At 47.0% G+C, this 22302-nt stretch overlaps 6 protein-coding genes across 6 annotated transcripts; 4 read left to right on the plus strand and 2 right to left on the minus strand.

Moving 5' to 3' along the window:
* Nucleotides 1-121: 121 nt before the first annotated feature.
* BC939DRAFT_478391 (uncharacterized protein) lies at nt 122-1658 on the plus strand (the record flags this gene model as incomplete). The annotated part of the gene is made up of 5 exons (XM_051558762.1): nt 122-455; nt 664-827; nt 906-1120; nt 1288-1430; nt 1534-1658. 5 exons carry the CDS (start codon nt 122-124, stop codon nt 1656-1658), a joined length of 981 nt encoding a protein of 326 aa, XP_051410844.1.
* Nucleotides 1659-2048: 390 nt separating this feature from the next.
* On the plus strand, nt 2049-2847 carry BC939DRAFT_209116 (uncharacterized protein). The gene is made up of 4 exons (XM_051550682.1): nt 2049-2113; nt 2196-2430; nt 2519-2557; nt 2642-2847. Exons 2-4 carry the CDS (start codon nt 2230-2232, stop codon nt 2741-2743), a joined length of 342 nt encoding a protein of 113 aa, XP_051410845.1. The 5' UTR covers nt 2049-2113; nt 2196-2229; the 3' UTR covers nt 2744-2847.
* On the minus strand, nt 2564-3948 carry BC939DRAFT_494135 (ribosomal protein S5 domain 2-type protein). The gene is made up of 3 exons (XM_051559591.1): nt 3785-3948; nt 3432-3667; nt 2564-3340 (listed from the first exon to the last, which is right to left on the minus strand). Exons 1-3 carry the CDS (start codon nt 3888-3890, stop codon nt 2951-2953), a joined length of 732 nt encoding a protein of 243 aa, XP_051410846.1. The 5' UTR covers nt 3891-3948; the 3' UTR covers nt 2564-2950.
* A 691-nt stretch (nt 3949-4639) lies between these two features.
* Nucleotides 4640-6349, plus strand: BC939DRAFT_478393 (mitochondrial carrier domain-containing protein; the record flags this gene model as incomplete). The annotated part of the gene is made up of 4 exons (XM_051558763.1): nt 4640-4909; nt 5008-5196; nt 5287-5580; nt 5663-6349. 4 exons carry the CDS (start codon nt 4640-4642, stop codon nt 6347-6349), a joined length of 1440 nt encoding a protein of 479 aa, XP_051410847.1.
* A 2383-nt stretch (nt 6350-8732) lies between these two features.
* BC939DRAFT_487310 (multidrug resistance-associated protein 1-like protein) lies at nt 8733-9666 on the minus strand (the record flags this gene model as incomplete). The annotated part of the gene is made up of 1 exon (XM_051559349.1): nt 8733-9666. Exon 1 carries the CDS (start codon nt 9561-9563, stop codon nt 8733-8735), a length of 831 nt encoding a protein of 276 aa, XP_051410848.1. The 5' UTR covers nt 9564-9666.
* A 7619-nt stretch (nt 9667-17285) lies between these two features.
* On the plus strand, nt 17286-18666 carry BC939DRAFT_455928 (uncharacterized protein). Its single transcript, XM_051556265.1, has 2 exons — nt 17286-18470; nt 18579-18666. Exons 1-2 carry the CDS (start codon nt 17318-17320, stop codon nt 18608-18610), a joined length of 1185 nt encoding a protein of 394 aa, XP_051410849.1. The 5' UTR covers nt 17286-17317; the 3' UTR covers nt 18611-18666.
* The last annotated feature ends 3636 nt before the right edge of the window (nt 18667-22302 follow it).

The raw sequence follows: 22302 nt of genomic DNA on the forward strand, positions 1-22302 counted from the left end.
CTAGAACTAGCTCGAGGTTCGCATGCAGCATTTGAAAAGATACATCCTACGGCTAACGCTTTTCTTCCTGTCCCTATTGCATCTTTGATCCATTCCCCCTCTTCTTCCTCCGTTTGAAATAATGCAACGCCGGCAACCCGCTCCATATCAAAGAGCTCAGCCCAAGCATCCGTCCGGCCCCTCACCCTTTGGTCTTTGTAGTCCACCTACGCCTGACCAAGAGCCGCATACCCCTATCCAGGAAAATGCCTTTCCGTCGAAACTTCAGCCCTACACCTCGCATGCCCCGTATTCGCCACAGATTCCTCAAGCCCTCGCATACCCTCAGCGAGTGATCTTACCGTCTTATTCGACACAAGCACTGAAAACTTTTGCGCCTCAACAGATGGCCTACACTCCTGATGCGGCCATGGTTCCTATTCGAAGTCTTCAGTCGGAGAAATCTTTCGTGGCAAGTACTTATTGAATACTAAAACTCAGGCTATACAGTTTACTTATACTAGATATCCGTCGCCTAATACGCGTTAACTCTCCCTCTTGTCTTTACTCTTTCCGTTGATACAGCGCGTTTCCGGTATAGTGGATAGATGCAACAGAATATCACGACTGATTCTATGCGCCATCAATATTCATTCATACCATTTTTATGGCCCTTGTTGTCAGGACGGACGGTCAGAGTTGCAGATATGAAAGCCTTCCCAGACAAGAGAGACTCTAGCAAGCAACAGTGGCTCCTGTCATTTACAATCAAGGATGACTTTGATACGATCGACGTCAAGGTTTGGCAAAAAACACGAGAGTCCATGGATACTTACTCCCAGATATCGGTATGTGTCATTTGTACAGATGACGCGTTTGCTCGCTTGTCTCATGTCACTTATATGCTCCGTTGCCATCACAACTAGCTGAATCAAGTGGTTCATATATGGACAGACGATGTCAAGATCAATACGAAGCCGTCTATGGGCAATCATGCTGCCAGCGCACAGGCTACCTCATCACCGCTCTGTCTGAATTTGAGCGAGGGCAAGGTCGGCCATAGAATTGACTTCGGCTGCAAAGCAGAGATGGCAACTCTGTTTAGAACGGCCCTTGGCGCCAATGCGGGCGGAGTCGTTCAGTGCGTGTCGATCGCTCAGGTTCTTGGAGCGTTGAACACGCTTGGAAAACAGAGATTTAATCTGGTAGTGTGTGTGAAGAAGGTACTAAAAAAAAAAGTCGCCGCTGGCAACTTAAGCCTTCTGGGCAGTTCATTTTTAAAACAACGCGCTCAAAAAAGTTATTTAGCTCGGTAATCATAAAGAGCAAGCATGGGCCTGTCGCCAAGACGCCGTTAACGGTATTTGATGCGCAAGGACAGGAGGCTTCCCTGACTCTATGGGGAGAGACCATGGGTACTATGGTTCAGAATTGGGTTCCCTTTACAACGAGTATGTGACCATGTGACCATGGCTAGGAGTACACGTTCGACGACCGATCCCTCTCGCCAATTGATCTGATAGATATCGTGAATCCATCGCACTGTCCCCGTAGCCCTCATTCTTTCCGGTGCGCAAGTGAGCATGTATGGCCTGAAGCCTCAGATAACGGTCGGGTTCAACACTCACATTCAGGTGGACCCTGTTTGCAAGAATGTCGAGGCAAGCGATTGCAGATGATTTTCTGTAAATATCCCGAGTCAATGGCGCCTGTGGACTAACGATAAGTCTTCATGTTCAGTGGTTAAAACATTTCGCTGCGCAATGCTCTACTCTACCGGTCGATCTGAACCCAAGTAAAGCACGCGTTCGTTGAGAAGATATCTAATTTTGGTTTTGACAAAGCGACCCTTGATCACGCTGGCTGAATATCCTTAATAGTCGCTGTAGCAAACGACATTCCAATCGATCAAATTCGCTCATATTATCGTATCACTGACATTTCTCAAGTCGCCAAATCACTGGCAGTACCTGGCAAGTGGAAGTGTGGGTGGACTGTGCGAGATACGATTTCCTTGCTATGAAATTAATGATTTATATCGCTGTTCATTAGAGCTTGCCTATGGGATCACATTCGCGATCTTATCGGAGCTCGACATCGAAACGCGCGCCTCAGAGGTGTTGACAGCAAAGTGGTATGTACTCTTGATTTTAGCGCTTGACTCTCTGGATCAGGTGCCTGACTGAACTGAGGACTAATGCTGAAATCGGCTCCAGCCCCTCTTGCTTGACATCTATTACTTCATACAAGATGGAGCCCTGTCCCTTTTGCACTATCTCTCCCAAGAGCGAGAAGTCGTGGAGTTACTCCCTTGCGCGGCATCTCTCTTTTATGGATGATACCGCCGAGTTGCGTCACCCGAGCATCTCCTCCGACACTGTACAGAACTGGCTTGGATTCACGCCGAAAGAATTCAACATACTGTCAATGATCGAGCGAGCGCAGCTCAAAGTACGTTGCAATAAGATGTTGGTTTCCTTGCTTTCTTATCCCTCTGTACATCTATGGCAGATTGAATATGACGTTCGAAAGATAATAGAAACGGCACTATTTGGAGCGCTTCAAGGTTTATTTCAAGGTGCTACTCGGACACACATCAAGGCTGCTATGCCCAGTGTTTATTGAATGCAATGCTCATTTAGTATTACCGTATCTATGCCAGGTCTCTTGGTCTGATTTTAAGAAGCAGCAAGTCGTCCATATTATCGCAATCGAACAAGCTCATCTCCCGGAACTCGAAAACCTGAACCACGCTTCGATTTGATCGTTCTTATCCTGTGCCTTTGTGCAGGTTGTGATCTTTGCGCATATATCATCTCCTAAACACCCCCAGTATTTCTCGCGTTAACATGCCAGGGGTGGAAACACGGTAGTTCTTGAGCTCACTCCCTCCTGAGAACCTACAATAGCGATCCTGCGTATCATATCACAACATTAAAGAGAACGAAGGTGCAGCCACTTTATTTGACGATCATGCCTGGGTTTGCTGATACTCCTTTTCCAGCTTCTTGGAGACTGCTGTCCGGATGAATCCGTGGACCGCCTGTGCTGCTTTAAAGCATACATTTGCGCATTCCAGATACTCTTCTTCTGTGAACAAGCCTGTGCTGTCTGAGAACAATATTCCTGCCTCATTATTCCGATCCACATCCATGCTTTCCTTTGATGGTATTGACGTCTTGTTGTCAAAGACATAGACATGGGTCGACTTTGCTTGCGCAAGTTCCTCTGTTGTGGGGTCGAGCAGTATTTGATTTGATTGGGCGTCAATGATGCAAGTGACGGATCCGAGAATAGACTTCAAAGGTATACCAGCGTCCAGTAATGCCAAAATAGTAGCATTGAATGCTGTCGACATAATCTAGTCAGATCAAGAAAGCGCTTAAAGCGTATTAGCATTTGGTGATGGTCATTATCATGGATTACACTGACAAGCAAGTAAGGAGACTTACGCATCCATCATCCTTCATCGTCTGCAGCACGATCTGGATCCCTGTCCGGGGGTGGAGTCCTGAGAGAATCAAAGGCTCCAATGTCTCTCTGATACACCGTTCGAGCGTCTTGTCCTTGACACCAGGAAGACCGACCAAGGGTCTTGCAACGACCTCAATGGTTGCTCTATCAAGCTTCTCGTCGCGAATCTTGACCTCGGCAGGGCCGACAACTGAGCAAATTACTGAAGATCCACCTAAATGAAGCGGATCCAGGTTGATATGTGAGAATATGAAGGACTGTTAGAATGGTTTCCAAAAAAAAAGTGGTGTAAACAAGCCTGGTATGATGTGTCCTCGATATAACAGCATACCAAAGTCGAATTGTGCCGAGCCGTCGGCGCGGTTGAGTAGGTTCTGGGAGGAGAAGAAAGGGCGCAGCTGGTGCGGCGATGTGCGAGTACGGTCTAGACGCGACATTATGAATGGGGTAGAAGGGTGTGGTAGAAAAAGAAAAAGGCATTGGTTCTTATTGTCTTATTGCTTCTTGCAGAAAACAGAGATACAGTTTGCCTTGCAGTGGCTTTTTAGCTCAAAATGTTTGGGGGGGGGGGGGGGGAAAAGTGACTTCAATTGTGTCAACGCGCACTCAATATGAAGAAGGAGCAGGAATGGCTGCTGCGTGCTGCAAGGAGAAATAGATATACAGCGCGAACCTGAAGCGTGCAGCATTATGGATACTGCAAGAACCCTTGTTTGCCATCACATTAAAACATCTATGGACTACAGGCATATTTCTGTTCTTGCGCAAGGACCATGGATAAATCAACGGATACGTGGACACCGTGGGATGTCTAAACAGGCCATGCTCGCGTGGTACCACACATATTTCCTTCCGTGCTACCACCATCACTCACATATCCTTCTGTTCACATCTTCCCGATGTTTAGACCTTGGGGTTTCTTGTAGACTAATAGAGAGCTTGGTTGGCTCTATTCGCACAAATAAAATTGTCCCGATAACTCTAGATATCCGAACTGCATCGTCTTTGCCCGCCAGCGGCGAAAGTGTGAGCTGCGAAAATGATTGGAGCAGCAGTGAGCGCGCTTTGAATGGTGTGGGAAAGTAAGGACGTCTTTGTTCTTTATTTATTTTCTTCACTCTCGCCCTTCTCCTTCACTCACCCATCCACCCCATCCACCCATCCATACTCTCATTCGCTCTCGGCCATGGCGGAGTCGGGATTTGCTACGCTGCAAGGAAACCCCTCCTCCTCATTAGTTGACACCGTTGCCAATGCTTCTCACTCCATAACAGGCACCACCTCGAGCACCGTCGCAGCAACCTCCACAGCAGAGAACTCTAGCCATGAAAGGAAAAGTATCGCTGCTGGAGGACCAAAGCTGTCCAAATTGGAGACCGTTCTCTGCGGATCCACTGCAGGTGTGGTGTCACGCTTTGTGATTGCGCCCTTGGACGTTGTCAAGATCCGACTTCAGGTACAACTTCAGTCTTCGTAGGAAACATGAATCGTAATTAGCATTAGCGCACAAGGTTGTTAATACCATGCACAACCTATATGGAACCCAACCGATAGCTACAAACGGAGAGGAAGGAGCTGCCCAAGGTATTAAGGCGCATGTCCTTTTCGGACCCTACATCCTCTGGACTCAGGAGCAGGACAGGCGAGACAGTAAATGGTCTCGCACGGCCGACCAATTTACCTGCTAAATATAAAGGCATGTTTTCGGGGATGGCCACGATCGCTCGCGAAGAGGGTATTAGGGTATGCCATTATTAGGATCATTAGATACCATGGATGTAATGAATAGATGTGCACCAGACTAATTGCATACGCTACGTTCACAAATCTTAGGGTCTGTGGAAGGGTAACATGGCTGCAGAGTATCTCTATTTAACATATGGAGGTATCCAGTTCCTCGTCTATCAGCAAATGAAATCGTTCCTCTCCAACAACTCCGAGCGTTCCGTGCGACGAGCTACAGTCGGACATATGAACGGCATACCCCTTCATATCTTCACCACCCTCACCACTTCATCATCAGCGCAATCATTTATCAGCGGTGCCACAGCAGGGGTCATGGCAACCGCTTGTACATACCCATTCGATCTCTTGAGAACGCGCTTTGCCATTCAGCGTGATGTTAAGGTAACAATGTGCATTCCATATCTGAAGTAGATGAAGAAAAAAGAAAGAGTTTGTTGCTTATCTCATTGTCTATATATTCTAGGTCTATACTGGTGTTCTCCAAGCATTTCGACATATTTTGCAAAAGGATGGCATCCAGGGATTTTACAGAGGCATGACTCCAGCACTGATACAAGTTGTCCCCTACATGGGCGTCATGTTTGGATCATACGATACTCTCAAGCAGCTGGCATCTTGGCTGAAAACAAAGGCCAACCTGACACCAATGCAATCATTGCCCCGACCCAATTCTTCAGTTGACTTGAAATCAAAAGAAAGAACAGCATCGACCTCTGACCCTCCGATAAAGACCTTGGGGACGCTCCTTCTGGGGCTCGAGGATATGCTATGTGGTGCGATCTCAGGTGTCATCTCCAAGACAGTGGTTTATCCACTGGACATGGTCCGGAAGCGCTTGCAGATCCAAGGATCTGAGCAACAGAAGGTCAATCTTGGCGTATTTACGTCGCAAACGTCTTCAGTTAAACCCGTCGCGGGGGCAGCAGTTTTGGCGGTCGATAGGACAATCGCAAAAACAGTTGTCGAGGCACTACCGACTTCAGTCTGGAAATGTATGGTGCATATTGTGAAACAGGAGGGTTATCTGGCGCTCTACAAGGGTCTTTTGCCTGGAATTCTGAAGGCTGCACCCGCCAGCGCTGTCACATTCTTGGTCTTTTCGCAGACGGGTTCACTCATAGAGCGGGTTCGACAGCCGTCGGCGACATAGGCAGCTAAATTAGATCAGAGCGTATTTGGTAGTCATCCGCCATCCAAATACATCAGCCCTCCAGGCGGTGCACTTTAGATTCGCACTGCGACTTTCCTCCCTTTTCTCTTTTAAGCACTTGTAGGACATATCCAATGCAATCAACTGTTCCTTGCTCCGTCTAACTACTCAATTTTCTGTAACATGAGATAATGACACAGCTCTTTTTCATCTCCCACTTTGTCTACGCTGCCGTTCCACACGGTTGTTGTTACTGTTGTTGTTGCTGCTGTTGTTACTGTGGATGTGTCAGCTCCGGGCCATTCTTGGCGCTCTACAAGACAGAGAGCGGCGCGAGCCATATTGTAGCCAGCGTTATAGTCTCGATCTCTCTCCTGATTGCATTGTTGGCATTTGATGGCCGGCCCTCAACCTCTCCTGAGGTACCGCACTGGCAACGTGTTATAGAGGCCCTCCATTCATCGGCATGGACTATGAACATATTGTGGGCCAGGTCTAGCGGACCTCACGAGACCAATACTCACAAATGAGCCTTGACGAAAATGCTGTGTGCAACTTGGCCAAACTTTAAAATGAATGTGGGACGAATGTTAAATGTGGAGTACAATAGGATTACGGGATATGATACCGCCGTTGTAGGCAGGACGGATAATGAGGCAAAGATTAAATAGGGAAGTAGGATGAAGACGACAGACGGGAATGTGAGGACAGGAAAGAGCGCGGGGCGAAAGACTTTTATAGATGTTGTTGGTGAGTCTGAGCGACTATGCTCCTGAAGAGTGCCATCCTCAGCATGTACCTTTTTAGGGGAATAGTGGTAACGACAAAGTACTGGCTGACAATCAGTGTCCCAGCGTCCATGGCTCTCTTTGTGGACCCTGGTCCCTTTGTCGCCGGCGTTACTTGTCGGACTTGTAGACACCTATAGACCGCTTCAGATGTGGATCAATTTTGCATAGATAGATAGAGTTTTTGCCCGGACCTTACTCTGTAGTTATCTGGTATTTGCCTTCCTTTAGTATAATGTACTCCACAACTCATTTCACTCTGCACTTTCTATGTGTTCATTTAAATCTCCGGTGAAATTATACATCTAAGAGAGATAATAGCTTTGCTCCTGATGGTATGTCTAGCTGCAGGGGATGGGCTCCCAGTAAGGGCTCGACTTGTTGCCGTCTCGGCCAGCACCTTACATCGGCGGCAGTCGATTGATTTGAGCTCAGGTGTGCCAATCCGGCTTTAGCGCTGTGCAGCTCCTACTTCTCTCTTCTAAGGCTCAGATGACCACGCATAGCTGCCTCAGTCGCCAAGCTAAAATACAATACACGGAACATCCGCTGCTGCTAGGCGCCTCCTCACAGCTGGTTTCCGGCACCACTGTGTCACAATGGGTGCCAAAAAGAAAAAAAGAAATGAGAACAAAAGAAAAAAAAAAAGGGAAATATAGCACATGGAAGGAAAAGTCAAAAGATGTGTCAAGGGGCACCAGGTCTTTCGCATTAACATTTTCAATACATAACCTAGAACCCTCTTAGCCGAGAAGACATGGTGTTGACCCCCTCGACACATGAATCACTATGATTGGTGTAAACCAAAGAATTCACGCTGATTCTTATACCCGTGCACGGCTCTTCGCTCCGTCCGGGTTCGACTCCTAGTCATGGCGAACATATTTCTTCATAGCGAACACATACCTCCATCGCGAACACATACTTCCACAGCTGCTGGCGCCTATGTAGCAGGATCAATCTCTGCGAAACAAGCTGACTCCACACCGCACCCTTAGCACCCATCCAAACCATTGCTGGGCTGTACTAAGTCAACCTTGGAGCAGTGGAACGTGAGTAGCCGTACTAGGTCCCTTGCACGAGTCTCAGGGATAGCCAGAAGCGTCACGTCCGTGAGTCCTGGACAGCGCTTGAGGAAAGCAGGCAAAAAGGGATCCTTAACCGGGGTAGCATGTTCTCGGATATGGAGTCGCCAGATGATCGGATGTCCCCATTTGAGACTGGGTCCCGTGCTAGAGGCAAAGCAGGCCCCAACGCCGGCACGCATGCAATCAGCTCCGGGTGTCGTCCACAGACAGAAGGCGCTCGACAGCGGTATAATGATGTCCACTGCGCGTGACATACCAAAGGCGCTGGTCTTGTTGGTATCCGGCTTGGAGAAGGGTAGCGGCACGGCTGATGGCCGATCAGGCAACTGAAAGTCTAGCTGGGGACACCTAGGCATCTGAGCGGATGTCTGAGCGGACGTGTGGAAATAAATCTGGGCACATCTGGGCACACATCTGGGCTATGGACATAAACAACGCCGCTTTATGGATGTCGTATATCCCTATTGCTACGCTATTCTACGCGTTCCCAGACTACCTGGCGAGAGATTAAAAGATCGGGCTCTGGTCTGCTAGCAATGCCGCCGGCGTGTCAAGCTCCGCCACCCTTCCCTGGTCCAGCACCATGATCCTGTCACTACCCATCACCGTGTCGATCCGATGCGCGATCGTCAGGATCGTGCACTCGTGGAACATTTGCCGAATAATCACCTGCACCAGCGCGTCTGTCTCCAGATCAATCGCCGCCGTCGCCTCGTTCAGGACCAGCAGACTGGTCTTGCAGAGAAGCGCCCGTGCAAGGCAGATCAGCTGCCTTTGACCTATCGAGAAATTGTCGTCTCCATCAAGCACCATCACATTGAGTCCTCCTTCCATGGCCGAGATATAGTCCTTGAGATACGAGTCCTCGAGTGTCTGCCACAACTCGACGTCGGGCCTTATCCCCAAGGGATCCAAATTGAACCGGATGGTGCTTGCAAACAAGACTATGTCCTGAGAGATAATCGAGAACCTAGGGCAGGTATCGTACAACCCCAGGGTCGAGATATCGATGCCGTCAACAAGGACCTGTCCCTTGGCGGCCTCGATGATGCGGAAGAGCGACAGGGTCAAGCAGGACTTGCCTGCTCCTGTTCGGCTGCAGATACCGATCTTCTCGTGAGGATTGATCGAGCAGTTGACGCCGCGGAGAACAAGATCGAATCCTGGGCGATGTCTGGTCTCGTAGTCGATGAACTCGACGCGTCCCTGAGTTGGCCATTCCTGGAGTGGACGGTTGTCGGGATTGATCTCTGAGACTTCAGGCTTGAAATCGACGTATTCCTGAAGACGCTCAACGGCCACGATATCGGACTCGAGCTCGGTGTGCTGGCGGACCATCCAGTTTGGAGCTTGTGTGATAATGAGTACATATTTCAACGACAGGCCCACAAGACCTGGACCCACAGCGATGTTTCGGCCAGTGATACGATGGGTAAGAATGTAGATCCACAAAAAAAAAAAAAAAAAAAAAAAAAAAAAAATTGATGGAGCCCAGAGTTTCAAGAATGGAACGCGGGGCCGAAATAGAATGTACTCAAATTCTAGCCCAGACGATGCTTTTTGCTCTTGATGAGCCTGTCCTGTCGGCGGTAAACGAGGATGGTGCTGATTCTACCGAGTATTTCCCGGAAAAGTGCAAAGACGGCGATCGAGTAATAGAATTCAGCCTGCAGATATTGCGGAACGTTGTCAAGAAGTACCAATGTAGCAAGAAATATATGAAGGTAAAAGGAAGGATGAGAATGGTGAGGCTGAACGTCAACACAGAGACCAGCACCAAAGCCGAAGGGGCCTAGCAGACTGCCCTTGAGTACACAGCAAAAGAGCGCGGAAAGACCCTATCAACCGCTGATTGACCTTTGCTGGAACGGCTGAGGATATATCCCATGGAAGAGGTATCAAGGAGCACCATTGGCGAGCGTATAACACTATGCAGTACCCTCTGGTGCAACATACGCGATAAACTGATACAACAATGGGTCTGGATTATAATCGACTGAAAGATCGTCAACAGTGAATACATGAAGCCCAATTCCGCATGAATGTCGGTATAAAAAAAGTGAATCCTTGATACCCCTTCCTGCGCCATTGTCGCTGTCCCAGTGAGTCCGCCATGGAGAAGTCGATCTAGAATAAGACCACGGGCAGGATGCAAGCAATGATCGAGCGATAGAAGCATGAGTTTGCATATGCAAAGTAGACGCTCCTGCTGATACTGCCTTGCCTCATTTGCTCCTCCGACATGATAGTGACGTTCTGGCACCCATCGATCCTGAAAACACTCCATTGAAGCACTAAAGCGACTGATGTCGGCACTGTGTCTGAGCTGAACGAGACGTATCGAGCAAGGCTGGTGCTTCTTTGACGAGAAAAGCATCGGTATCAACAATGTGTTATTGCTGCTGTCGCTTCCATGCCCAGTGACCAGTTGATAGACCTCTGCTGTCTTTGCCTTAGCTCCTGGAAGCTGTCTTGCTCTAACCGCCTTGCCATCGCACAGCAAGAGAATCGTAGTCGACTGTACCAGGTACTGAATCCGATGTGTGACAAAGATCTTCGCCTTGTCTGCCAGTAGTTCCTTGGACATGATCGCCTTGCAAAGATCGCCTTTTTCTACATGTGCATCGACTGTCGAAAGAGTATCGTCAAACATATAAATATCCGCACGAACATAGATAGCACGCGCCAGTGAAATATTTGCCCTCTGGCCACCCAAAAGCTTGATGCCGCACTCGCCAATCTCGATCGCGTCGCCACCAAGCAACGCCGCCAAGTCTGACAACAAGCAGCATGCCTCAAAGACTTCTTGATAAGGTGCTGTATCCATGGAATCCTAACTACGCTTCTATCGTTAGTACTTGCATACTTCAACACTTTCAATACAACACGAGCATGCCATCGATTGCATAAGTCAGTTTTTAGAGCAGATAATAAGTCTTTGTCTTTTTATTTTTGCTTTTTTTTTTATAAATGTAAAAAAAGAGAGAAAAGGTTGGCTTGCCATCGGTCAGTCTTACTCGGAAGAGTAAAGACTGTGCAGGATACACCGCGGGCAGGTTGCAAGCCATGGTACCCCAAAAAAAACCACAAAGGGAAAAAAAGATCGGCCCCGGAGCGGCTTCTCTTGTTTTATTACCTTTATTACGATATTCTCGCAAGCCCTGGTGGACTTGTTTGCTTGGCTTAGCTGTAGGAAATAAGAGATAAAGAGAAGGATTGAAAAAGGAAATGTATGGTCACACGACTTGTTTTTACCAAAATGGGAGAGACAGCTGGAAGACAAGCACAACAGTTCACTTACCTGGAAGCCTTACCGGCAGCGGGAGACGCCTAAGCATCGATCAGCCGCCGCATACTTACAGCGGGAGACGCCTAAGCATCGATCAACCGCCGCATACCTACAGCGGGAGACGCGTAAAGCATCGATTAACCGCCGCATACTTACAGCGAGAGACGCCTAAGCGTCGATCCATCGCCGCAAGCCCTTGTGCCTTGAAAGATCATTTTTCGGGCAAAAGGGCTGGGAATGGTAGCGACAGCGAAAGAAGCAGACAGAGAAAACAAGAGAGAGAGAGAGAGAAACAGATGGACAGAGAGGTGGACAGCGATGTGGACAGAGAGTTGGATAGAGAGAGGGACAGGGAAAGGGACAAAGAAAGTGACAGAGAGAGGGACAGAGAGAGAGGTAGATAGTGGATTAGAGACAACGAACAAGAGCAAGATAAAAGGAGACAAAGCAAAAAAGATACGGGCTGTAACTGAAAGAGAGAAAACATATGGGGACATCAAGAGCAGAGAAGGTGAAAAGTGAAAGGAGTAGAGGGGAGAAGAGCTTACCTTGGAACCTTGGAAACTTGGAGCCTTGGAGACCTAAGGAGGGGAGGATGAGGAAGAGAAGAGTAAAGAGTGAAGAGAGAAAAGTGAAGAGTGAAGAGTGAAGAGGAGTGAATAGAGAAGAGTGAAGAGAAAAGAGAGAAGAGGGAAGAGAGAAGAGAAAAGAGAGAAGAGAAAAGAGGAGGGGTTAAAAAGAAAAAAAAAAAAAAAAAAAAAAGAGGAGGGGAATAGTTGGGAGCATCTATACCCCTTCATCTCTCATCGAAGGATAGAATCCGTCGTCGGTGCTATCTGCTGCGCATAGAACACCACCGAACAACCGCGTAACGCAACGGTTATCTGCTGCTCTTTGGATGAAAGAAGCCGAGACAGAGAGGAGATTTAGGACAATAGCAAGCATGGACACAGAAGGGAACATCCTCGAAGCAAGCATGAAACTGGTACTGAATGAACCAACTAGCCTGAAAAAGATGGAGCGGCCAGTGCTGTCGATGACCATACGAGACATAGACCATGCGAGACATAAACCAGCAAGGCTACCTCTTCGCCCCAATATGTAAGAGCGTAGTGGTCCCTGACGGCAACTCATCGCGTCAGGGTTGGGTCCGGACCAAACTATTGATTCCTACACAACCATCGCTTCGTGCACCTCTTCCAGGCCTATATTCGGCTCACTAGTCTGCTATAGACACCACCGCCAGCTAGACAATACATCACAGCAGTGAGCTGCAGTACTTTAAGCGATAATAGGATATGCTCGCATTGTGCATTGTACATTGTGCATTGTACGTTATGCATTGTGCATTACGACGTCCATGTATTGACGTACTGTTACGCGTATCCGTTGCATGAGCTCGCGTGACACCACAAGAGGTCTGCAGCCGATCATCAGAGTGTCTCACTTGCCACCAAGAAGGGAGAGTCAACTTGGATGGAAACCAGCGTAGACACTTCGATGTGCTACTACTGCTACTGCTGCTGCTACTGCTGCTGCTGTTGCCACTGCTGTTGCTGCTGCTGCTGCTGTTGCTGCTGTTGTTGCTGTTGTTGCAAGTGTATCAAGCGTCCTCAAAGAGCTGCACTCTGTCCCCAGTTCTATCGCTGGCAACGCCTTCAGCACAAAGCGAGCATGTTATCGGTCGCACAAGGCAGTTGTTGGAGCAGACAATGGCTGTTCCTGTTTTATTTTAGTTCATTTCATTCTGCTTCATTTTATTCTGTTGTACTTCATTTTATTTTATACTGCTTCATTTTATTCCGTTATACTTTATCTTACCTCATTTTATGTTATATTGCTTCATTTTATTCTGTTTGATTTATCCATTCTATTCATTTCACTCTTTATTTTACTTTTATTCTAGTCTTTTTTGCACTCGTCCAGATACTCCTGCGGAAGCGCATGCAGAAACACACCCAGCGCCGACAGCAGCATCGGTAACAGCATCGATCGCAGCAACACTAGTGGACGATGCTGCTCCCAAAACGAGACAAGAATAAGTAATAGTAACAGCAGGGAAGAAGAGCGAGGACAAAGAACGTGGACACGAATAGTGAAGACAATGGTGCTCTTTCACAGCAGCACGCTTGTAGGCAGTGGCTGCTGAAGACAGCTCAAAGCGATCCTGATCTGCTCGGACCAAACTATCCACTTTGGGACACTCGTTGCTGGATGGACCCCATCAATAGCTGATTTACGACCCATAGTTGAATGGTCCTGTGCCAGGACCAAATAAAGGAATATCACCCACTGCAGCCACTGCGGGTGACAGACTGGCACAAGCCCTGTAACGCACATTACCAAATGCGCCAAAGGAGAATGCTACAAGTAGCAACACTCGCGGGGACCTAATAGAGCCGCAGCGTTGACACCCTGCAGCCTCTTCTGCAGTACAGCTTTGTGTAATCACAAAAAATAAACCACCGATCCCAGGATCAGAGTCATCAGCAATGAGGATCGCGGCAGGTGGCAATGGACAACAGCAGCCCTGTCGCTCTCCATACCAAGGTGTTCTGTGGAGAGCAAGGAATGGGTCCCATCGCCGTCTTTGGCCCTCCTAGTCACTATGGCCTAGTCAGGGTGGTCTAAACCTTGACTGTCTGTGCGCTCCTCGCGTATGTGGCCCATGCATTTGATTCTTGATGTAATTGGACCTCTCTTTGTTTACAGCCTAAATTTGTTGCCCAAGCACTGCTGCGACCATCATTGGGCCACGCTTTTGCTGATGCCGCCTCACCTCATTCGCTCCTCCGACATGGTAGCGGTGTTCTGGTGTCCATCAATCCTGCAACACTCCATTGAAGTGCTGAAGCGATTGAAAGTCAGTGCCATGTTCGAACACTGGTTGCGCTGCGAATGCTGCTTTGACGAACTGAACGAGGTGCATTAGACAAGAGTAATGCTTCCTCGACGAGGAAAGCATCGGCACCAACGATATCTTCTTTTGGCGGGCGCTCTACTTCACCGGCGGCCCCTGGTCGCCTGCTTCTGTAAATGCGTTGTTGTTGGTGTCGTTTCTAAGCCTAGTGATTAGTAAATAGACCTCTGCTGTCTTTGTTCTTAACTGCTGAAAATTACCCTGATCAAACCACCTTGCCATCGCGCAGCATCAGAATTGTAGACAATTGTGCCAGTTCCTGCATCTGGTATGTAACATAAATCTCTGCCTTATCTGCCGGTAGTTCCTGGACAAGGAGCCTCTCAATTTCGACTCGCAGGAATATTTGGCGTAGCGAAATCAAGATAGTCCCACATCTACTGCAACCGTGACCAATGTAAAAAAAGGATAGAGATGCCTCATCCTCTTCCCCCTCCCCCAGCAATAACGCAAATGACTAGACATTTGAGATTGACAATGTTCATGGTATGATTAGAGTCGGAAACAGAAAGCTGTTTATAGAACTACATGTCCTCATCCTAGGATTGAATACATTGCTTTATTTAAAGAGATGTATGCAATTAGCTCCATCCATCATATAAGCTGCCATTTCTATCTGGGCTGCTCAACTGTTGGATAGCCGAAAAAAGAAAAATGTATGGACACGACGCGCCACTTGCGTTACATGACAGTGAAAATGATTGCAATTTTCCTGTAGACGTGTCTGCAGCGAGACTGACGAGGACGAAACTGGCAGGGAAATGTATTCACTCGCGCCAACTCTATCGAAAGACAACAAACACATCTCATAAAACCTACCGTGCTATGCTCGACGTCCTCAGAAAAGGCCGAACAGACATCTCTACTGTGTGCTGTGATTAAACGTCTCGGGGAGTTTACAGTAAAGGCCATGGACCACCGCATCAGTGGCCCCCAGGTTCAGCTGAGCGATAGCAACAGCTGCTCGGTTTTGAGCTCGGGCACTCTCTATCTGTAGGAATCGTAGAGAATCGACGCCTGGGCTGATACGATGTACCCGTAGTGCAGCGACATCACATCGGCATGGATGTGAGAATTGATGATTTTCATGTCGGTTGACCTCCTTCAATGACCATATCGGTTAAATACTAAAGGCTCCGTCCATCCCCATTTTAATCGAGTGGATCGCTGACACAAATAAAGACAAGTTTACAAGTGACAATGGTCCGAGATTAATAGAGTGATACGCATCAGTTGGTCCATTTACTCCACCGACGAAACACCGAGGCGACACAACTTTGAGCTTACGAGGCTCGCAGGAGCGGGAAGGTGGCGTATTGAAAGAAACTTAGCTGTTCCAAGGGGGAGACAATGCCACTAAGGACAGTGTAGTAGTGAATGGGTTAAGGTGAGCAAAGGAGTGTGGGAAGACGACAAGGTGTAGCGGACCTTACGAGACCAATACTCACAAATGAGCTTTAACAAAAGTGCTGTGCCTAACTTGGCCGGACTTTAAAATGAATGCGGGACGAATGTTAAATGTGGGGTACAGTAGGATTACGGGATATGATGCCGCCATTGTAAGCAGAGCGGATAATGAGATAAAAAGCAAACATGGAAGTAGGATGAAGATGACAGACGAGGATGTGAGGACAGGGAAGAGTTGGGGCGAGAGACTTTTATAGATGTTGTTGGCGAACCTGAATGACCATGTTCCTAAAAGTGCCACCCTCAGCATGTGCCATTTTAGGGGAATAGTGTTAACGACAAAGCATCTCTTTGTGGACCCTGCTCTCTTTGTCCCCGATGTCCCTTGTCAAACTTGTAGACACTTATAGACAACTTCGGATGTAGATCCATTTTACATAGATGGATGGAAGGCCTTGTCCGAGTCTTATTCTGTATTTATCTAGTATTCGCCATCCTCTAGTATAAAGCGCTCCACAACTCACTTCATTCTACACTTTCTACGTGTTTATTTAACTCTCCAATGAACTTCTATCTACCTTTGGATTGTCCTTGCTACTTTTACTATTGATTTCCTCGATCTCCTTACTCTTCGCATCCAAATTATTCAGGTTGGAGGCCCTTTTGGATGTGCGACGCCTCTCAGTTACTGCCTCTTACAACAGTACCAAGCAGCGCCACCGGCGAGCACTTCAGATCATTGCTTGCCCGCTAAGTAAGGCGAACGAGTTAGACTTCACTGTGAAGAGCAGCTGTTGAAACTGATAAAAATATTTACATTCAAGAGTTGGTCTATATAAATGGTAAACGAATGTGCTTCATGTTATGATATTCCCGTCGTCTGATATTTCGACATACACGCTGTTTTCATACTACTTGTTCCGTCCAGACCCCAAATTGGGACTGTACTGGGAGTGAACCTTCATATGTAGGCCACTTCCGTTTTTATTCATGAGACTATTAAGCTATCTAATACTCCAAGCCCCAGGTCGGGGCTATAAAAACCCCTACCGGGAGCATAATAAACAACAACGCTCTTTTGTCTCCTTGACTCACACTGAAATACATAAAACATCACACTACTCCTTACTCCTCCCATGCGTTATGCTTAACTTGGCGGCCCGAATATCAACTGGACGTGAATTACACGAAGCAAAATTGAAGAGTAGACTTAGACCCCTCATAGTGAACCTCATAATGCTCCAGAGACTGTTGCATATACTTTATTGCCTTATAAATTTATTACCTCTGAAAGTCAATTTAGAGTTGATTAATAATAGTGTAGATGCGGCGGGTGGAGCCGCATCTCTTTCTCGCTCATTTTTTTCAGTGAAGATACTATCCACACACACATACACACACACACACACACACACACACACACACACACACACACACACACACACACACACACACACACACACACCCAAAAAAAAAATGAACAGCGACGGTATCAACAACCTGCCCCTCGACGCCCAGCAGATGGACATCGCTATTGAGGGTCAGTCATCGGGCAATGCTCCTGAGGCGACACCGACGGATCAAGAAATCTTGGCTCAAATGAACGAGCACCGACGGTCGCTGAAAGAAAAAAAAGCCGACATTAGCCGCTATCTTGCCCTCTCGGCGGATGGCGATGATGTGGTAGAAAAAGAGCAAGCCCATGAAGAGGTCATCCGCGAGCTGAATGCGCTCGAAAAGCGAATCCGCCTACTCATTGAGTCCATTGAAGACAGGGCTTCGCTTAATGAAGCGTTGGCTCTCGAAGAATCGCTGAAGGTGACAAAGAGTATGCCGCGATTTAAAAACGGCGGTGATCCTCGGGCGTTCCTGGACCAAGTGAAGCACACTGTCTGCGCGTGCGTGGGAGATGACATGTTTGAGGACCAATGCAGCCGCTACTTGTCGCACCTCACCGTGAGCCCCTTCCACAGTCAAGCCCTCAAAGAAGAGTTTGCAAAGAGATCGAAGTCGAAGCTGACCTGGGATGAGTGCGAAGCGATCTTCCTTAAGATTGCATTAACCGAACAAGAGCGCATTGAGCAGATAAAACAACTGTTGATAACTGGACGAGAAAATAGAGAATCCTATCGCCAGTTCGCAATGCGTATTGCTCGAGACATTCGCATTTATGGTGTCAAGGACGATAATGAAATGGTGCTCACATTGTTGAGTGCCACCATGTCTCCTGATGCTCTTAATAACATGGTCACTCGCCTTCATGTTGAGAAGGGAGCCTCGGCCGATTTCACCTCTATCAACGATTTTACAAGAGTTCTTAGTGGTTTGGTCGGACCGCATGCACACGTCAACAGGGACGCTAACGGTAACCCTGTCGATACCTCGACGGGCGCCTCACGCAACAAGCACAACAAGGGAGCAAACCGGTTCTCCCCGGCAAGCAAGAAACACGAGCCAAAGGAGATGTTCCGCGGCTCCAATAACCGAACAAGCCAGTTGTTTGACTGCAAGCACTGTGGAATGAACACAACCCACGAGACTGCAGGTCATAAGCAGTGCTTCAAGTGCGGCCGACGAGGCCACATCGAGGCCGAATGCCGCGGAGACAGACATATGTCTCCACTGTCTGGTAAGAGTACAACGAATGATGACAACCATATTGTCAGAGCAATTTCGATTGTTAAAATGAGTAGTCAATCTAACGAGCTTTTCTCTTCTATTACCTTGAATGACTCAGGTTCCTACAAGCCTAACCAAGGACGAAAGTGAAAAGTGGAGAAGATGGTGCAGTGTAAAAAGCAAAATAAAAAATAAATATAATAACCAATATATCTCAATTAATTCGGAGACAAACAATGTGAATCTAGGCAGCAAACGAAAAAACCCTCCCATAAAAAGAATGGCACAAAATTTAACGCGACAAAAGAAGAGCCTGCGCTGAAAAATGGGCGTGAGTGAACAATCATGTGCTACGCGATCAGACTAACGCTTCGGCGCAGCGCGGTCATTTTTGACAAACAACCACGCATCGCAATGAATCCTGTTTTAGCGCAGCCTATAGTCAACTCTGACGTACTGCCGCACTCTACAATGTCAATGATATCCATGAAATAATACGAATGATAATCGCAACTGAGGACTACGAATGTCTAAACCATCAAATTCGAATCTCATCGTTGACTAAAATCGCCGATGGTATAATCGAATTAGCCAAATCGAGTGTTAACAAGGACCAATCGGACAGAAGAATCATTGACATTGTCGCTTTTGAGGGTGATAAATATGAAGCTTTGCTAATCCTGTTGAGGGTGTCATCGCGCTTGTAGACTGAGAATATCGAGTTGCAGTATGGTACTCGAATTGTGTCAGCACCTATGGAGGTTGAGATATTTTGGGGTTCAGAATTAAGTGAGAAAGAGATGTGGTTCCACACACCACACCGATTAGGTATTTATTTGTATTAAATGTAATAGTGAGCTGGAGGTACACTTGTTAAACTAAATATACAGTGAACTCTGGTGAAATATGCGACAGAGGTCATCAATCAATCGTACCCGTTCATCATAGGAATGGATCTCTTCCATCAATTCGGTTTCAGCATTTCAGGTTTCGCCAACCCTGGCGACGATGCGATGCAACTCTCTGAGCCTGGGGAAGATACCGAACCTTCATTAATTCCTGGTGAACAGCTTCCAGAGGAAAAGGCAAAAGCATTTCCGACTGCAAAACATAAGTTTCCCGGACAAATTGCTGAGTATCTGAAGCAAAATGCTCAAATACCAAAAACGAGCTTCTGCCCTATACCAGAAATCAAGGTATATCTGCCTGTTCCTGAGGGCACTGTACTATTCAGAAGGTCCAGACCGTTTGCAGAAAAGCAGATGAACATCTTCGAAGACACTATTCAAAAATGGCTACGCGATGAAGTTATCACGCTTGCGCCAGTTGGCAATGTGCACAATATTACGCTAACACTTGCTGCCAAAAAAATATGAGCGTGGTAAGAAGACGTTGTGGCGAGTCTGTCTTGGTCCCAGACCGCTGAATGAGCATCTGCCGGATGACAATTATCCGTTACCGTTAATCAATGATATTATTACTCGTCTTGGCGGGTATACAATCTTTACTACAACTGATCTCTCTAAGATGCATCATCATCTCCCAATTCATGAAGAGGATCAAGCACTGACCACATTTATGCACAATGGCAAGCAGTACATGTTTAAAAAAGCACCTTTTGGACTGAAGCCATTGTCCAGTCTCTTTCAGAGGGAGATGTCTCGGACCCTTGATGATCTTCCCTTCGTCTGTAATTTCATTGATGTTCTCAAAGAATCGAGAAGAACATACTGAGCGTGTGCAAGCTGCCCAATAAAACAAGTTAATAATCAATCACGAGAAATGTAACTTCATCAGCACACAAATCTCGCTGCTGGGCTTTATCATCGGACTGCACGGCAAATATCAATGAATGGGAGCCCCCAACAACAGCAAAACAGATTCAGTCATACCTTGGCACATTCAATCTCTTCCGAGAGTATATTCCCTTGTTCAGTGACATCGCAGCACCGCTAGGTGCGCTTCGTAGTCGAACCGAACCATTCATTCTGAATCAGGCACAAATGCAATCATTCAATACTCTAAAAAATATGTTGACGAATGCACCAATCTTGGCATTCCTTGACTTTAGCAAACCATTCTATGTTGCAACAGATGTTTCAGATATTGGTATCGGTGCTGTACTGTACCAATTACCACGCGGAAAGGAGCACCCAAAAAACATTAACTATGTCTCCTTCGTAGCTCGCTCTTTGCAAGAAAGAGAACGTAAATACAGCGCCACAAAGAAAGAATTACTTGCAATTGTGTTTGCTCTGAACAAATTCCATTACTATTTGTGGGGAAGACATTTTGATTCGTACACGGACCACCGTGCCTTAATGTTCCTGCATTCTCAACAGAATTTTAATTCCATGATGGCAGCATGGCAAGATACCATTTTGAGTTATTCATTTACTGTCCACTATCGGCCGGGAATTCTTTAATATTCTTCCTGACGCATTGTCGCGCCTATTCCCGATGAAGAAGCAGCAATCACTCCATACAGAAGAGCAGAAAAGAACTTTTGCGTACGTGTACATCCTTCAAAATGAGGAAACAGAAAGAGCGGTAGTGCCCGAAAAAGAAGAAACGAAGCTATGTATAAAGCGCATGCCATGGGTCACCTTGGTATAAATGTTATGGCGGATTCAATCCTTCAGCAAAGGAAAACTTGGTCCCATCTGACCAATGATTGTTTAAATTTCGTAAAGCGCTGCCGAGAATGCTAGAGGATGGACATTACTCGTAAAGGGTATCATCTTATGAAGGCAATCCATGCACACTTATCTGATGAACACATTGCGATTGACACTGCAGGCCCTTTTGAAGAGTCCGAAGACAAGAATGTCCATTTGTTAATTATAGTCGATGTGTGTACTCGGTTTGTTCTGTTGAATGCCTTGCCTGATAAATCCTCGTACACTGTAGCAAGACCTTGTTCAAACGCTTTACTGATATTGGCGTCCCTCGCGTGTTACAATCGGATAACGGAAAAGAGTTTGTCAGTGAACTCACTCGCATCATGACCACGCAGATGTATATAGATCATCGTATGGTAACACCATACCATCCAAGTGGAAATGGAGTTGTAGAAAGTCATGTCAAAACAACATGCAATACGATTCGTAAAGAAGTTAAAGGGAATCATCGTTATTGGGATCGACATGTTCCCTTTGTACAATTGTCTGCAAATACGCAAACGGTTAGTCTGCACAATTCATTTCCATTCTCGCTATTCTTCGCGCGCAAAGCAAATGGTTTTAATAACTACACCAACGAAGAAGGCAGAATCCTGAGCGAAGAAGAACTGCTTGAACGTCTAAAATATATGACCGACATCGTGTTTCCGCCATCGGAAAGAAATCTACGGCGAAGCAGCAAAAAATGCTCGAACGATTCAATGCAACAGTGCTGGATAATGGATTTCCAGATGGACCAAAAGTAATGATCCTTGATAAAATTAAAGGAGGCAAACTCACTCCACGATATAAAAGACCTATACAGTGGTGCGATGCACTTCACATGGCTCATATATTCTCAAAGATGGTACAGGAGCCTTGTTAGGACGTCACTATGCCCCGTCTCAGCTCAAGCTAGTGCTGGACGACTTTGAAGACACTGACACCTATGAAGTGGAAAAAATCGTTGACCACAGGGCTAGTACGATCACGCCTAATACAAATGGAAGGGCTATTCTTCCGATGAAAATACATGGGAACCTGAAGATCATTTTATTGAACGACGATGCATCAGTGATTACTGGGCTGAGCATCATGCCGCGCAACAAAAATCAAATAAGCGAACATACAATGACACGGCAACAGGCACCTCTGGCCGGTCATCCACGCGGCGCAAACGAT

Source organism: Gamsiella multidivaricata (assembly GCF_025024155.1).
Source record: "Gamsiella multidivaricata strain RSA 2152 chromosome Unknown BC939scaffold_45, whole genome shotgun sequence".
In the NCBI taxonomy this organism is placed as follows: domain Eukaryota; kingdom Fungi; phylum Mortierellomycota; class Mortierellomycetes; order Mortierellales; family Mortierellaceae; genus Gamsiella; species Gamsiella multidivaricata.

Bases quoted from the DNA above. Each gene is read 5' to 3' on its own strand.
- BC939DRAFT_209116 (XM_051550682.1), top strand. From the start codon at position 2,230: ATGGAGCCCTGTCCCTTTTGCACTATCTCTCCCAAGAGCGAGAAGTCG. The intron at 2,431-2,518 runs GTACGTTGCAAT...GAAAGATAATAG, and splicing joins TCGAGCGAGCGCAGCTCAAA to AAACGGCACTATTTGGAGCG. The intron at 2,558-2,641 runs GTGCTACTCGGA...TATCTATGCCAG, and splicing joins GCTTCAAGGTTTATTTCAAG to GTCTCTTGGTCTGATTTTAA.
- BC939DRAFT_494135 (XM_051559591.1), bottom strand. From the start codon at position 3,890: ATGTCGCGTCTAGACCGTACTCGCACATCGCCGCACCAGCTGCGCCCT. The intron at 3,668-3,784 runs GTATGCTGTTAT...CGCTTCATTTAG, and splicing joins CTCGGCACAATTCGACTTTG to GTGGATCTTCAGTAATTTGC. The intron at 3,341-3,431 runs GTAAGTCTCCTT...TGATCTGACTAG, and splicing joins CGATGAAGGATGATGGATGC to ATTATGTCGACAGCATTCAA.
- BC939DRAFT_455928 (XM_051556265.1), top strand. From the start codon at position 17,318: ATGAACAGCGACGGTATCAACAACCTGCCCCTCGACGCCCAGCAGATG. The intron at 18,471-18,578 runs GTAAGAGTACAA...TGAATGACTCAG, and splicing joins ACATATGTCTCCACTGTCTG to GTTCCTACAAGCCTAACCAA.